The sequence below is a fragment of the Palaemon carinicauda genome, chromosome 29 (assembly GCF_036898095.1).
Source record: "Palaemon carinicauda isolate YSFRI2023 chromosome 29, ASM3689809v2, whole genome shotgun sequence".
Taxonomy (NCBI): domain Eukaryota; kingdom Metazoa; phylum Arthropoda; class Malacostraca; order Decapoda; family Palaemonidae; genus Palaemon; species Palaemon carinicauda.
Genome location: NC_090753.1, coordinates 89324911 through 89342686, shown reverse-complemented (window position 1 = coordinate 89342686; position 17776 = coordinate 89324911). Strand labels below are relative to the sequence as shown.

The 17776-nt window shown below is 36.7% G+C and overlaps 1 protein-coding gene across 1 annotated transcript in view; it reads left to right on the top strand.

Annotated features, from left to right (window-relative positions):
- LOC137622352 (uncharacterized) overlaps positions 1-17702 on the top strand; it is a 69155-nt gene extending 51453 nt beyond the window's left edge. The window contains exons 9-10 of the mRNA XM_068352936.1: positions 6124-6336; positions 6820-17702. Of these exons, the coding sequence (XP_068209037.1) occupies positions 6124-6336; positions 6820-7791 (1185 nt within the window). The 3' untranslated portion in view covers positions 7792-17702. The remainder of the gene's footprint in view (positions 1-6123; positions 6337-6819) is intronic.
- The last annotated feature ends 74 nt before the right edge of the window (positions 17703-17776 follow it).

Below are 17776 nucleotides of genomic sequence, written 5' to 3'. Positions count from 1 at the left end.
CCCTTATGGAAGACTATTCTGCCGATAAGTCCGTTGAGCCTAGCCGTTTATCTCATCGAGATCCTGGCCTTCAGCCACCCTAACGTTCCTTTGTGCGTCCTGTTGACGTTGGTGTAGCCAAGTCACGTCAGTCAGGTTGTTTAGAACCACACTTGATGCGGTCTCGTATGGATTTTCAGCCACATTTGGACGTTAGGCCACTTGCTGATGCTCCTGTTGACGTTCAGGACGTTCGCCAACAATCGGCGTTGACTTGTTTTGACGCTGAGCGTCAACCTCCGCATTCTAGAGTTGTTTTGACTGCTCAGACTAGGCGGTCAAAGCAGTCTCGAGTGGACGCTGTGCGTCCTCACGCACCTGTTGTTGTTGACAGTTCGCAGACTGTCAAGCAGTTACATGACGTTGCGTCCTGGTCCACTACTAATACACCAGTGCGTGTGGACTCTGCTTGTAAAGCATTGCCACCACGGTAGGTCTCTCCCTTGCTTGAGAGTTGGCTATTGTCGGACAAGGTTCCGTTAGATGAGGAAGTTGCTGTTCCCCCTCCTACTGATATTCCCTTGAGGACTCTGTCAGACGGAGAGGAGCCTAAAGCTGCTTAGCCCTCTATGGACTTTAAATAAATCATGCTGATTTTTAAGGATCTTTGTCCGGATCTTTTTGTAACTGCTGCTCCTCGTTCGCCTAAACGTCAGAGCTTACACTAGGCCTAGCTACTTCGAAGCCGTTGTTTTATAAGCTAGTGCTCTCTCGCTCTTCTAAGAGAGCTTTACATTTGCTAGGCGACTGGTTTATCACCAGGAGGAGTTTGGGGGAGACAGCCTTTGCTTTCCCTACTTTTAAGCTGGCTTATAGAGCGAGAGTCTGATATGACACGAGAGAAGTTCTCGGCTTGGAAGTTCCTGCCTCTGCCCAGATAGACTTCTCAAACCTCATAGACTCTCCCTGGCGCCTGGCCATGAGACGCTCCAAGATTTTACAGGTCGACTTAAGAGCTATTTTCGAGCGTTTGAAGTTTTGCTGTACAATTATGTCATGCATAAACAAGGCTTTCAGGGATGGCTCCAATGATCTGACAGCCACGTTCTCTGCAGGAACAAGTCCCTCAGGGATGGCTCCAATGATCTGGCAGCCATGTTCACTGCAGTAGTACGTAAGAGGCAAGTGCGCTCAATGTGTTCTTTGTCAAGACAAACTTCACGATGAAGTCTACCAGGCTGTCTTGACAGCATTTATGGAAGGCGACTGGATGGTCTCTCTCGACCTTCAGGAGGCATACTTCCACATTCCTATACACCCGGATTCCCAACCGTTTCTGAGGTTTGTTTACAGGAATGTGGAGTACCAGTTTCGAGCCCTGTGCTTTGGCCTCAGTCCTGCGCCTCTCGTGTTTACGAGGCTCATGAGGAATGTGGCAAAATCCCTCCATCTATCGGGGATCCGAGCCTCCCTGTACTTGGACGACTGGCTTCTCAGAGCATCGTCCAGTCTTCGCTGTCTGCAGGATCTACATTGGACGTTGAGTCTGGCCAGGGAGTTGGGACTTTTGGTCAACCTAAAAGTCCCAACTGATCCCATCCCAGATTATTCTATATTTGGGGATGGAGATTCGCAGTCAAGCCCTGCTCGAAGTCCAACTAATGCTGAAAAGAAAACGTTTGTTCAGTCAGGAGTTGGAACAGTCTCGTAGGGACTCTCTCATCCCTGGAGCAGTTTGTCTCACTAGGGAGACTACACCTTCTGCTTCTCCGGTTCCATCTAGCCTCTCACTGGAACTAGGACAAGACGTTAGAGACGGTATCATTCCCAGTCTCCGAACCAGTAAAGGCATGCCTGAAATGGTGGGACAGCAATATCAGTCTGAGAGAGGGACTATCCCTAGCAGTCAAGAACCCAAACCACGTGTTGTCCTCAGACGCGTCGGATTTGGGTTGGGGTGCGACCCTGGACGGTCGGGAATGCTCGGGTCTGTGGACCTCAAGTCAGAAGAGCATGCACATCAACGACAAGGAGCTATTAGCAGTCCACTTGGCCTTGATGATATTCGAAAGCTTCTTCGAAACTAAGTGGTAGAGGTCAACTCAGACAACACCACAACTTTGGCGTACATCTCCAAGCAAGGAGGCACTCCTTCACGCTGCTCGAGATCGCAAGGGACCTTCTCTTATGGTCAAGAAATCGAGGCATCTCCCTGTTGACGAGATTCATCCAGGGGGACTTGAACGTCTTGGCAGACTGTCTCAGTCGGAGGGGTCAGGTGATACCCACGGAATGGACATTCCACAAGGACGTGGGCAAGAGTCTTTGGGCTACTTGGGGTCAACCCACCATAGACCTCTTTGCCTCCCCGTTGACCAAAAGGTTACCAATCTATTGCTCTCCAGTCCTAGATACAGAAGCAATCCACATAGACGCGTTTCTACTGGATTGGTCTCTTCTGGACTTATATGCATTCCCTCCATTCAAGATAGTCAACAAGGTACTGCAGAAGTTCGCCTCTCACGAAGGGACAAGGTTGGCGTTGGTTGCTACCCTCTGGCCCGCGAGAGAGTGGTTCACCGAGGTACTTCAATGGCTGGTAGACTTTCCAAGAAGTCTTCCTCTAAGGGTAGATCTGTTACGTCAGCCCCACGTAAAGAATGTCCATCAAAGCCTCCCCGCTCTTCGTCTGACTTCCTTCAGGCTATCGAAAGACTCTCAAGAACTCGAGGCTTTTCGAAGGAGGCAGCCAGTGCGATTGCAAGAGCAAGGAGAGCTTCTACCATTAGAGTATACCAGTCGAAGTGGGAAGTCTTTTGAGACTGGTGCAAGTCAGCATCTGTGTCCTCGTCCAGTACCTCTGTAGCCCAAATCGCAGATTTTCTTTTACATCTGAGAAAGGTTCGCTCCCTTTCAGCTCCCACGATTAAGGGCTACAGGAGCATGTTGGCTTCGGTCTTTCGACATAGAGGCTTAGATCTTTCCAACAATAAAGATCTCCAAGATCTCCTTAAGTCCTTCGAGACCTCTAAGGAACGTCGTTTGGCAACTCCTGGATGGAACTTAGACGTGGTCATAAGGTTCCTCATGTCAGACAGGTTTGAGCCATTACATTCAGCCTCCCTGAAGGATCTCACCCTCAAGACACTTTTCCTAGTGTGCTTGGCTTCGGCTAAAAGGGTCAGTGAACTTCATGCCTTCAGTAAGAACATCGGTTTTTTCTACAGAAAAAGCCACTTGTTCACTTCAACTTGGTTTCCTGGCCAAAAATGAACTGCCTTCTCGTCCTTGGCCTAAATCTTTTGATATTCCTTGCTTATCAGAGATCGTAGGCAACGAACTGGAAAGAGTATTATGTCCTGTTAGAGCTCTTAAGTTCTATTTAGCTCGTACTAAGTCATTACGAGGTAAATCTGAGGCATTATGGTGCTCAGTTAAGAAACCATCATTGCCTATGTCAAAGAATGCTTTGTCATATTTTATCAGATTTTTTAATACGAGAAGCTCATTCTCACTTGAATGAGAAAGACCGATGTTTGCTTAAGGTTAAGACGCACGAAGTTAGAGCTATAGCAATCTCCGTGGCCTTCAAGCAAAATAAATCTCTGCAAAGTATTATGGACGCGACTTTTTGGAGAAGCAAGTCAGTGTTCGCGTCATTTTACTTAAAAGATGTCCAGACTCTTTACGAGGACTGCTACACACTGGGTCCATTCGTTGCAGCGAGTGCAGTAGTGGGTGAGGGTTCTACCACTACATTACCCTAATTCCAATATCCTTTTTAATCTGTCTCTTGAAATGTTTTTTAATTTTGGGATGTACGGAAGGCTAAGAAGCCTTTCGCATCCTGGTTGATTTGGCGGGTGGTCAAAGTAATTTCTTGAGAGCGCCCAGATTAGGGGTTTGATGAGGTCCAGTTGTATGGGTTGCAGCCCTTGATACTTCAGCTCCTAGGAGTCTTTCAGCATCCTAAGAGGATCGCTGGGCTCCGTAAGGAAGACAGACTTACAAGGCAGAGTAATAGTCTAAGTCAACTTCCTTACCAGGTACCTATATATTTTGGTTTTGTTATATTGATAACTGTCAAAAAAAAAAAAAAAAAAACTCTTAGCTTATACACTGTAAACTTTATTAACCGGCTAAGTTAAATATTTAAAAATGATATTTTAATTATAAAATAAATTTTTGAATATACTTACCCGGTGAATATATAAAAGTGTCCCCAATAGAGACGCAGCGGGACGAGAAGAATTGAAGGGTTTGTTTACATGCAAGAGTGGTATCTGGCCGACAGTTGGCGCTGGTGGGCACACCCGCAACCTTCATAGCGATCGCTCGCGAGTTTTTTGAGTGTGTTTTCTGTCGAGCCGCAGAGTTGCAGCTATTATATATTCACCGGGTAAGTATATTCAAAAATTTATTTTATAATTAAAATATCATTTTTCACCAGCTTTACATAGAATGGAGGTGTGCCTGACATACTGTGTTGCTTCAGTAATGAGTTACAACATTTGTTATTTGCCTAAATAAATCATAATGTATTACTATACTCTATAGTAATGGGAGTTAACCCTTTTACCCCCAAAGGACGTACTGGTACGTTTCACAAAACTCATCCCTTTACCCCCATGGACGTACCGGTACGTCCTTGCAAAAAACTGCTATTTACATTTTTTTTGGCATATTTTTTATATTTTTTTTTGAGAAACTTTAGGCATTTCCCAAGAGAATGAGACCAACCTGACCTTCTCTATGACGAAAATTAAGGCTGTTAGATCAATTAAAAAAAATTATACTGCAAAATGTGCTTGAAAAAAATAACCCCTGGGGGTTAAGGGTTGGAAAGTTCCAAATAGCCTGGGGGTAAAAGGGTTAAATGGCAGGACAGGATTAGAAATGAAACTATAAAAGAGATTACTTGAGTGCCGTGTGTGGATGAGATCATGGTGAGGGGTAGATGGAAATGGTTTGGGTATGCTCTACGCACTCCCCAAGAGATTAGTTAACCAAACTTTTAACTGGGCTCCACAAGGCACTAGAAGAGTTGGAAGACCCAGGCCTACATGGCTGAGGACTATGAAGTAGATGATGAATGTTGAATAATTGATTTAAAATGTCAAGATAGAGACGACGGGCAAAATCTAATAGACGCCTTTTGCGTTATAAGGCGTAGGAGATGATAATGATGATACTCTATTATCCTACGCATAAAATTTTCTCTCTTCCTTATCTAGTTTTGCTTGATTTTTTAGCAGTATCCTAAATTAATTAAGTCTGTATAGCACAGGGGCTTTCCTCATTTCTGTTGAGAGATAGGAGGGTGGGATATGGTACAGTATTCTTGATGGTCATAAATGTAGAAAAATGATTGCAAAGGAAAAAGAGAAATCTCGCTGATTGTTGGTTGTCAGAATTCACTGAAAATCTATTTTCAAATTATATTTTTTTTTTATAAAAATAAGTGTTCATGTTTCAATGTGCACAAAGGTAAAGAGGTTGGAAGTAAGGTACAGCTTAGCGTAATCTAGTAAAATGAAACACCTGCAATATTTAGGATATATGAGGAAGTTATGCATTGTATGGGAAAAAAAATAAAAGCTATATGTTCACATATGCTGTATACACAAAATTTACAATATAACTTATCACAATAAGGAAGGGGGGAAGATCACATCTTTAATAGTCATTTCGATAGAGAAAACTGTAAAATGGGAAACTATTAAGTGATCCACTTTACCATTAACTGCTAGGGGCCATGTATCTTTGGAAAGGAAAGAAATTTTGATTTTTTCATATACTGTACTGTATATTTTGCGGTTAAACATTGATGAAACGAGGTTTAGTAGAATAAGCAGTATAAACATAGTAGAGATGCATACTATTAATAGCTTCAGTGTCCTGACACACAAGTACAGATTATAAAGTTTTGTATGAGATTGAAGCCTTAAGTAATTTCAGTGACATTTAGTGAAAACTGTAAGAGAAGATTGTTTACTATTAAAATCCATTACAATTTAAAAGAGTTTTCCAACTACTGCTGTCTGTCTTGGCAAGTTCCAATTGTGCAGTACAGTATACAGTATTATAGAGTAGAATTATCAAAGTAATTCTTCGTCTTTCTAATGTTTTCCTTTTGACCTTCAGTACCCCGTTAGTGGCTATGATGACCACATAACGATGAGTCTGGCTGTGTCGAAGTGCGATTACGAGCCCCCAGACTTTGCGTCCGAACCCATGAAGTCTGTGATTAGGAGTCTTTTACACCGAGATCCAAACGTTCGCATACATTCCTTTTATCAACTACAACGCGAAGAACTTTTCAAAAATTTTGATTTCGACGATGTCAAGGATAAGAAGGTAAAGTTATTGGCTGATTATATGTTATCTTGTGGTCCTTTGGTGGTTCTTCTCCTCTTCATCATTTCATTTGGTCTTTTACCCAGCTGTTGCACTTAACCTAGTCTTGTTTCACTTTCACCTCATCTGGTCTCCAAGCTCTCTAACTTAGATTTGCTTCAGCATTCACCTCTCATCTGAACATATCCTTTGACTGATATATAAAGGAGCCTCTAAATGGAATTATTGTATATCTTCTAAGCAAATATGAGTTACAGTATCAATACTTTAGTTTTGTATTAAGACACCTTTAGAAAGAAAAGGTAGGTTATGAGCTAACTATTCAGATAATTAATGAGATATCTTTGAGTTTAGAGCCAAGTGGAATGCTCTTCTAGTGACAGCATGTCAAGAGGCTATGACTCGTAATCAACTAATGCTAATATTCATGTCTAATCCATTAAGTATACAGTATAAGGTGTATTCATGAGTTTTTTTTTTCAGATCTCCCCAAGAAAAATTCTTGAGCAGTATATTGACAGTAAAAATCGACGGAGCTTCCATGAATTTACTGGTTTAACTAGTACTCCTAAAAAGGTAGCAAGTGGCTTAAGTGATGAAACAAACTTCAGAGACAGCACTGTGACGCGGTCTCCAACAGCCTCATATCTCAGGCCACCCACAAAGGACCAAAGTTGCTGGAGACCAGGACAGCGTTCAGCTAGCTCTCCGCTGTTACACCCGGGGAGGCTGGGTCACCACGATACACTTGTGAAAAGTGTTTCCGCCAGCGGACACAATGGTGCTGCAGTGCCAATCCTTCAGAGTCCACTATTACGATTAGCCAGAGGTCAAGGAGGGCCGCCTCCCCGTCGTGTCCGCTCTCAAGGAGCAGTCAGTGCCAGTGCATTGCCTACAGCAGTATCCCCATTACTGGTTAATGTGAGGGGCCAGAGACGGGCCAGAGGTGCGACGTGCGAAGAGGACGAACCTGCCAGTAGCGGCGCAGCTGGTGCAACAGCAGCAGCTGCGGATAATGTTGCTACAAGTGTGATAAGTGGTATGAATGGTGTGTACAAGAAATGTGCCAGTGATGAGTATCTAAGTGGTCAAAGAAATGGTAAAGAAGGCGAAGCGTCTATCCGCCGGTCACGCACTAGCAATACGGGAGCTCACAAATCGCGGCCCGAATCGTCACAACAGCCAGACACTTTTCTTGAACAGTGTGAAAATTTGAAAGAAGAATTTTTCTGTGATTTGGTTACAAGTACACCTAAAAAAAGTAGTTTCAATAGTACTGGAAATTTGCGACATAGCTATCACCAAGCTGTGAGCTCTGAACGGCAGATTGGCAAGAATAATTTTATTAATGGTGCTTTGTTATTGAATAATAATAATTTCAGTCCCCTAGATGAGAATGACTTTGATGAAACTTTTGATAATTTCCCGTGGATAAGCGAATCGCTCGACCAATAAGTTTACCTCAAAATGTGAGTTTATACTGTCCTGAACTGGTTCATCAATGAGAAGATTTATTGTTAATGTATTTGTTGTCAAAACACTAAATTTTATACTTATAGTTTCTGTTAAAAAATTTTTCCAATGTCATTCAAGAAACCAGTCGGCATAATTCTAATTTGTAGGTAGGTATGGTGGTTGTGTACCCGAGACCAGCTATCCACAGCTAATGATTATTTTTAGTTTATTGGCTGCTATTAGCAATATCCTGAAATTATACCAAAGATAATTATTTCTTAAGATATGGGTTGTGTGGGTCGAGGTCATTTGGACTGTCTGTCTTTTGTCACAGGAATCTCGCTGGAGAATCTCAAGTTTATAGTAGCTGGTGGGAGAGTTCTTGTTTGAAATGAAGCAATGGTCAATTTATCACAAAAAGCTTTGCATTTAGTTCCAAATGTCTTAAGATGCCAGTATGTCCATGGGTCAGTTCATGTTATGCCTTATGTAAGGCAGCAGTTGGAGAAAGACTTGTCTCATTGCATGCCACAGCTATCAGGAGTGCGATTTCATTTTTCTTTTGTTTCCCCACAGAAGAAATCCTCTCAGCTGGCTCTGAAACACACCTAAGCTTACAGCCAGTAATGCTGAGACTGATCCCATTCTTCCAACGCAAAATTAATTTCAGTGGAAGATGACTAAAGTGACTTAGTAAAATTTTGTGACCCTTAGAGGTAGGTACTGAGCAATTTTGAATTTAGAGGTCTCAATAGTTATTATAGCTAGTAATTGGGTAGTGATTGATAAAAGAATTTTTGGTACTAAATTATGAGGAAGTATTGTTCACTGCATTTCAAGAAAAACAAATGGGCAGGATAGGTGTACATAAAAATTGAATTTTGTTGAAGCCATGAAAGAGAAAGTGCCAAATGTAGAGATTTTTTAGTGTCATAACTTCTTCGGTTTCTGCCATTTCAAGGGAGGGTGATAAAAGATTCTAGTAGCTAGTATTGCCGTTGCATGTGCCATCGTATTTACACGAGAGAACGTAAGGACAAAAATTTTGCTACGAGAAGTTGGTTAACATTGTCAATTCCGTACAGCCCATTAGTTGTGTAAATATCATACAAATTTTAATTAAGCAACTAAATACTTATTAGATCTAACATTTGTTATAAAATTTATAATTTCTTTTTATGAAGTCCATTTAGTCTTAAGAATTACAATCTAGGTAGATCATTTCCTTTTTCCCCACGTCACCTATTCAGGATCCCTTTCTTTAAAACCAGAGTTGTACAGTATTGCCTTTCAATGTGCAAGGTCTGTTTTATTCTTTTTTTTTCTCTCATCTCGCATGAATAGAATTTTCTTCCAAAGCAAAACACGAGTAGCAGAAAGCTGTGATTCTAATCCCTATTTGCAGTGGATAAAATACTAACACTTGAATGTGAACAGTCAATATAAAGTTCTTGAAATTAATATTAAGTTCATTTTGCCATTATCTTCATAGTCTGTTCATTCAGTATACTTTTAAGTAGTCTTAATTTAGTAGAGAAGAAACAATCTTTATTTTTAAGAACAAACATTTCAGGCCATACTTGGGATAATTAGATTTTGGAATCGATAGTTTGGTTATATTATCTGATGAAAAAAGTAGTATCAACTATTATTTTTATTTTTGCATGATGAAAGAGGAATACTACTTTTGAAACGAATTCCCTAAGCATAATTAGGAAAGTGATTTTCAGTATAATCTTTTGGAGGTTACAGTATTTTCTTCCACTTTGACGTGCATAACTCATTGTGCATAATTTCGGCTTGAGACTCGTCCCCCACAATGCAGTATGTGAAGACGTTTCACCTTTTACAAACTTTTAATTTTCCTGAACCACTTATCCTTGCTCTAGAAATTGCAGATACTCTAGACTGGTTGGATAACTTAACAACTTAGTTGAATTTAGTGCTTATGATGTAGATAATTGTAATTGTATCAAGTGAATTTAATGGATGGTACCCCCGACAGTTTATATTGCATTGTGTATGATAATTACAACAGTCCATTTTTCATAATTTTGAGTATTGAAGATTTAGAGCTTATGCTGAAAATGTATTTAAGTAAGGTGTATGTATGAAAGCTTATGGATGGTATTTACGAAAGATAGGTAATTTTCAACTTATGTGGGTTACATATAAAGGTTTGACTTATTAGTATTTATCTTTTTTTACTTTTGTTGGAGGTATTCTGTTTTTTATTAGTTGTAATCCCTAAATTTCGTAAAAATTCACATATACAATTTGTAGTGGAGTTAATCAATTTTATCTAAAGCACACATGTAGGATAAATATTTAGTATCCATTTGTTGTGACCACAAAATTTCTTTGGATTGATAGATGTTTCAAGAAGAATTATGTTTTGTGCTTGGTTAACTATTATTACGAATAGCTTTTTTTTTTCATTTCTGTATGTAGTATTTTTTATGCATATCGCCTATAACTAAAGTAAATATTTTAGAAGGATAAGTATCATGGTATGTATCACGAGGTAAATATTTTTGAAGGATAATTATAATGGTACCGGTATATATTACCCTTTTCTGTCAACCATATGCGCATGTTTGTATTTCTATACTGAAGTGGACGTTGGAAAAAGTAATTATCTCTGCTGAAAGGTCTTTGGAAGGGGAGGTAGAAACTTACCTAATTGTAATCAATGGAAGCTTAAATCTGTGCTTAGTATTTTTAAGGGAAGTGGAAGTGATGTCTCTGATATGTACGTTTATAATGGAGAATGAAGTAAGATCTTCAGTGTCACAAAATATTTAAAAGAATTTGTTTTCTCCTGCGTAAACAGTATTTCAAGCTATTGTTTTTACTCTTAATCATTCCCCTTCTCCGATGAAATTACAAAGATTTCAGTATATATTACAGTATTATGTCGATCAGTTCTTCATTTAAAGTTGTTATACGTTACCTTGTAAATTCTCATGTTTTTACCTTAAAAACTGGTTCCTGATGAGTGCCAATCAGTCACATATATTATCTTAACTGATAAATGAAATTTCATGTCCTGAAGTATTGAGGGACATTTTCCTCCTTTGAAAGAAATCTCGACAATTTTGTTAGTGGGTCGCTAGAATCAAAATGATCGTAAAGGTCTTACTTTTTATGTTGTTCAATTTATGTATGTTGAGTACTGATACATATTTTAGGCTATAGTTTGATGTATGGGACCTTGATAATGGTGTTGAAATATTTGATGTTATACATTATATGTTGATACATTATAACATTGTTTTGGTGTTTTTAACATTAATGTTAAGTTTGTCCAATGATTTAGCTTATGACTTAAGTATTTATGTAAGAATAGATATACATATATATATATTGTAGGCAGCTTTTGTTACCTATGCCCTAGAATGGTATACAGGGTATGTTGGAGTTTGCTAAGTTTATCTAATCAAGGTGTGACAACTTCCGAACCAACTGAATGATTAGAATTGTATGCAAGGTGTTAGCTTTCAATGTTAGTAGCCTGAATTTCCTCAAACACTCTGTTGGATCATAAAATGTTAGCCATTTGTTATATTCTGTTCTACTCTGCATAGTGCAGTGTTACGTTGTTAGACATGTTTATTAGTGTTAAACATTCCAAAGGTAGATTTCACGTGTCTTAAACTTTTTGGGAGTACAATAAGGTCAATTTTAATGTGCAGAATCACTTAGTCCAGATACCATTTTCTCATTAGTCTTGTGTCTTGAATCGCAGGGACGTATTTGGTGGAAGTGATTGTGCATGTGCGAAACGTGGAAAAAATTAATCACGATGTGATTGCTGGGAAAAGAGTTTAAGGTCTATATTTGAATGCTTCAAGATCTTTTAATGCTTCTTGTAGTCATAAGGATGAAATTGACACTTTACAACTTTTGTCTCTTGGTTATTGTTAGATTTGTGGAGTGGAATGATTGGTCTGAGTATCCATAAATTTCACCTCTGAACCTTTTATAGTTTTTTTACTTTTATACTTTTCTCTGTTAGATCATTTTGATTCAAACCTAGCCCTTGTCTGGGTCATACCATTTTTACAGTATTATATTTGATTTAAACAAACCCTCAAGTAATGGGATCAAGACGACTATATGTTTAGACAGGAAAAAAATATATTCATCAGTAATTTAGTTCTTTGGAAACTCAACATAGTGAAATAGATGAATGTTAGACTTGTTCTGAGGAAGGCCTATATTTATCTTGTATGAACAAGTTCTCTGAAACTCAAATGTGTGCTTCAGTACCTTACTATTAACTCGAGGTTACATTTATTGAAATGCATAAGAGATTTTACTGGGAAAATATGTCGTCGGTAATTCCGCTAAGAATGGTAAATAATACTTAATAAAAGGAAAGAAATATCAGTTAATAAATTTAGGGTTCCTTTTTAAATGACGTATTTCATGGAGGTCAAACATTAAATTTAGAAGAGTTGTCTGGCCTTTGAATTCATCTAAACATAATTTATTTACTTAGTTATTACTTAATAAAGTGAAGGTGAATTACAGTATTCATAAGTATGAACTGTCTTTACTTTGTTGAATTGTCAAAGTTAATTCATGATTAATGTCAGAAACGGTACTTCATTTTTTTTTTCTTGAGAAAAACTAAGCTCAAATTACATTAGATATTAGCATACCAGAAGTTTTTCCCCTCCAAAATTGTACTTAACTTACCCTACCTCCTAATAATCCGTGAGAGCTTATGAAGAAACTTTTTTTATGATGATTACAATTTCTACAGTATATGGTTTTTAGATATAGCCCAACTTTTGAAATGAATGTACATCACTGTACTTAAGTTTTGTAGCCTCTTATATTAACAGAATTGAAAGGTTAATTAAATCTTGTTAGCTTCATGAAAACAGAAATGAGGTATTTTCTTTAACTTCTATAAAACTACAACTACAGTATTTATTTCTTTGGTAATCAGGAAAGTCACTGAAGACCTAACAGTACTTTAACCTACACAATAAGCCCTTTTGAGTTTTTTTTTTTTCTGGGAAAAAGGTCTGCATTAATAGAATTTTATAAATAACTACAATAGATTATGGTTTTTTACTTTAAATAAAGCATACAAAAATTGCAGCCTTGATTGAGCGAGTACAGTACGTAAAGTACGCCAAAAATTTTGACATTTATAAGACATTGTGTTTGTTTTGGCTATATGATACTTTACATTAGCATTATCAATTATATAGGACATTGTATTTGTGATATTTAAAGGAAAGTAATCTGCACAATTGCCTTCAGAATCGAAGCATATTTTTAACGGAAATGTACTTAGAATTATTGAGATTCGGAAAGAATTTCTCCCAGGTATATAGGGTTTTAATTTTAGTTGCATAATTTTTATTTAGATAATTTAATTTTCCTATGATTTTCACATTTACTGTAGATTTTCTTTTATTTTTTAGAGTACTTCTTTTCTGTCTTATTTTTCTCTTAAATTCTTTCTATATTTTTCTTCATTTTTTATTCCTCATATTTTTGGAGGTGCAAGACTGTTAGCAAAGTAATTAGTAGCTATATCCCCTTTTATTTAAAGGATATTTCAGGTTATGAAGGTATTATGTAATGAAAGATGAGCCAGAAGCATTTTCGGTTCTTTTATGGGTCAGTTTTGACAATCCTCCATGACCTTTGTTGGAAATACTATGTAATTGTACCTCTTAACTTTCCTCTTTGTTTACCAGAGAATGACTGAAGGTTGTTGTAAAGTATTATAAGATTGCTTGATAATTTTAATAAGAAAAACAGAATTTAAAGAATGTTGGAATCCAGTTTGTATCTTTTTATATTGGGCCAAGTCATCCGAGAACTTTATTGGTTCTTGACCTTATCATAGGTAAAGTTTGAAATTCTATATTTATTAAACCAAATGCTGTGGATGTGTTTTTAGATCTTATAGGACAACAAAGTAAGTGAGATTTGGGTGTGTTCGCCTGTTTGTGGTAAATTTCAGATAGTTTTATGTACGTGATTAGAGGAGCTGCGTTCTCCTAGGGTGCTGGTGAGGAATTATTCCAGATGTTATGCTTTGTTTAAATGGCATATTCTCCATGTACAAAAATATACAAAAATAAGTACAGTACCTTGTTCTCTGTAATTACAGTTAATGGGTTAAATAGTGACATAAAATTTGTAGAATAATGTCAAACCACTGTAATTGTAAGGCTAACCAGACTATTAATGATACGGAATATTTTCCATTGTTTTAAGCAGTTGGTATGTAATGGAAGTTTGGATGCTCGTCCAGACAATGCGTACTTTAATGTGCATCAGTAATGTAATACTGAATGGTTGCTTCTTGGCTTAATGTTCAATGTTTTCATCTGAGTGTCTATTTAGTGGAATCATTTGCTATAATTTCATTGTGTTCATTTAAAAGAAAACTTTTTCGCTTGTCAGGTATGCATAAATATAAAAGTTTGTTGGATCCAGGTGAGATAACAGTAGGTGTAAAGTAACAAAGAATTTTTGCGCACAAAATCCTGACCTTTTTAAACGTACACTACTCTCCCTCATGTAGTTGGATATCGTGCCGTGAATGATAGCAATGACTATACTAATTATAAGCAAAGTATATGAACTTCTACAGTAATTTTTTATATGTTAAGAGCACACGCCATTTGCATTACAGGTTCGTGTTTGGTATTGAGAAGTGCCACGTAAGGCCATGATATATTATCATGACATTACGTAAGTGAGGTAGGGTCAATAAATGACAGTTGAAATATATTAATTATTGCTCAAGACATGATTCATTCATATCATGAGTAAAAGTAAAGATCATTTTAATTTTTCCTACTTTATTATTTTGATAGATGGTCGTTTATATTTATCTAAAGTTTATTTTAAGAAATTTATATTTCCCTGCTATGATTTATTAGGGTCTTTATGGCATTACTGGTGATAACAAAGGATGATGTACAGTAGATAAGAAGTTATATTTCAAGATGGAGATTTTTGGGCTTTTCAGATAAGATGAAGGTTGGTTTTACTGTATGTATTGTATATGTATACAGTACAGTATAGATATTTATATATTAATTTATTATTGATCTTAGCACAGCGGTAACTTGGTGGTCAATTCTGATTTGTTCTAGGGGGTTGTTCAAACTTGGATTTTTTTTTTAAAGCAAATTTAATTTCCACCATAAGAATTAACACATTGAATTAATCCCTTCCAAATACCAAAAACTTTCATGATAAAGCCACCTTAAACAAAGTGAGAAGATTTGGCCGAGTCGCTAATAGTCAATCAAATTGAAAATTCAATTGCCGACTTCTGAAATTTTCATAGATACTTTCATTTCAAACTTCCCTTCTTGAGAATTATCCTTTCCCTCATTTTTTTTTTTAAAGAAAGGAACTAGCTTTGATAGCATACTATTTGTTAACTATCCCTGAGAAACCGTATAAATAAAACTTGTAAGGAAAATTGTATATGAAAATATAACATACTGTTATATCTCAGTTTAGTTCTGATTTATAGGCATAGCCAGTGTCATTATTCAGCAGTATTCTACCACTCATCCACCCCAGGTGTAACATGCAGTTGAAAATGAAGCTGTACGCTGGATATCTTGTTAGGCATTTCATTTCACTAGTGAGGATATAAATACGATTGAAGTGTTATGAAACAAGTATTGGTACCTCAAGATTGCCTATGAACTTTTGAGGAGAGGGTCAGGTTGGTGTTTAGAGACTGGACTTGCAGTGTACTGTAAAGGCATTTGAACACCACCTAAGCCCTTCTTCATTTAATGAGCTGGAAGAGCAAGGCCATGTCAACTGTTGATTCAACTGATAGGTCTATGAGTTACCAACCCGAGTTCCCTCGTCCTTAGTAAGATCATGTACCAGGGAACATCTACTGGCCTGAATACGGTTCCGACTCGAATCATATGAGGTGCGAGTTTACAATGATCCTCTGAGAAAAGAGGATCCCTCAAAGGAGTGTACCGCAGCCTTTCTACTTATGGTACCTAAAGTAAAAAAAAAAAAAAAAAAAAAGTATTGATAGTTATTAAATCATGCTGCAGCTTGGAGGCTAAGTGAAATTAAGTCTTGACCCCTAGAGGTTATTACAAAGATACTATGTGAGGAAAACGAAGACTATTTCAAACCTTCTTATCTACTATATGCTGTAAGTGTTTTCCACTTGAATATATTTATCTTTTGTTTCATTCAGTAATGCAAAGAGACTTTAGCTTACTTGCAATCATTTTAATTTTTTATATTTTACCATAAAATGTACCTGTTGTCAAGATATTTACTTAATATTTCAACATTCCTATAATTTTTTAAAATTTCTAAGTTAGTAGATATTTCTGTGAAAAAGAAACTTACAAATTGTTGTTTATTGTTTAGATAATATATTAAGTGATTATTGGTTTAAAATGTTTTCTTCTAAATTGTTATTATATAAAGCAAAATTTATTCCTTAATTATTTAACCTAAGGAAAAAGAAATGATGTAAAATTAAAACTGAAAATATGGTCACAGAGAAAGTTGAATGATAAAATATTGTTATTTAAATGTTGTCTGTTGAAGTGAGTGGGAAATGGGTGTTTTCTAAGTACTGTAATGCCGAATACTTGATATAAGTAAAAGATTTCATCCTGAAGAATAAACCTGGATAACATATATGGAGTTTAAATTCCATTCTCTTGGGTTGCGGAATGTGACGCAGAATGGTTGGGGGTCAAACTGTTGCGATATTTTCCAGCCTCTCCCCCCAACCGTCAACATGCCTTTACGCAACGTTTTAGTGAGCGATCACCTCTCCGTCAGATCCCAAGATGATATCGTGGAAGGGAAAAAATTGACTAAAGGTTAACAGCATATTATTTCTTAAGGCTTCATTAAAGCTGTGATTTATGTTGCTCTGCTCAAATATATTTATGACTTAAAATTCTTATGATAGGCTACTTGTAGTGGTTCTTATATATACAATACATATATATAAATATATTTATATTTGTATAAGTTCAGATTAATATTTATATTGCCTTGCACTGCATTTATTGATATATTACAATTTTCCATTTACCTTTTCCCCACTTTTGTTTCACCTTCAAGACATTATTTTTGTATGAAATATTTTAAATGTATCCAGTTGCACATTAGTTGGTGTCTGTTGTTGATTTCCTATATTTAAGATTCCAGTACGTTATGTGATTGACCAACAGTACACATGTCAAGATTGCCTCGACTTAACGGGCAATTGTGTTCTCTCGCCTACAATGACGTGTAAGTTCTCCATGGCTAAGAGTAACTTGGTGGGAAAAATACTGAATATGAAATACTTCATTGATATAGGTAAATGTAAATGGGTCTTGGTGCATTTGTTTATATATATAAATAGTTGTCTTTTGAAATGTAATTTAGATTCAGAACTCCAAAATTCCATTACATTGTACCCTAGCACTAGTCCATTTTGAAGCCTTCTCACTCTTATAGGCCGTCCCTGATACTTGAATCACCTCTGAGATTAAGTTTTGCTTCGTCTGTTATAATCAAGGTAAAAAAAAAAATTATATGTATACATTTTACTCTATGTATTATATCTTTGCTCTTTAAAAAGAAAGAATGAAGTTCTTGCTAGTAAAATTTCCCATTCTGATTTGAAGTTTGATGTATGAGATATTTATGTGCTGGGGCTAAAATGGCTTTATGACATACTCTAGTTTATTAAACAAAAGGATTAATAATGTGTTTTGATTTGGTATTGGCGGATGCAAATCCTATTGCAACAATTGGTAGTTTGGAATTTTAAAAAAAGAAATTTTACTATATAGTGTTGAAATTTATTTACAATTTTGCATTACTTTACTACAGATTTTGATTACAGTATTTCTTTGCTACAGGAATTTATCTTTATTTTTTTTAAAGGAAAATTCCAACTGAATGTGTGGGAAATCGTATGTTTAAACATTGCCTTTTATTTATA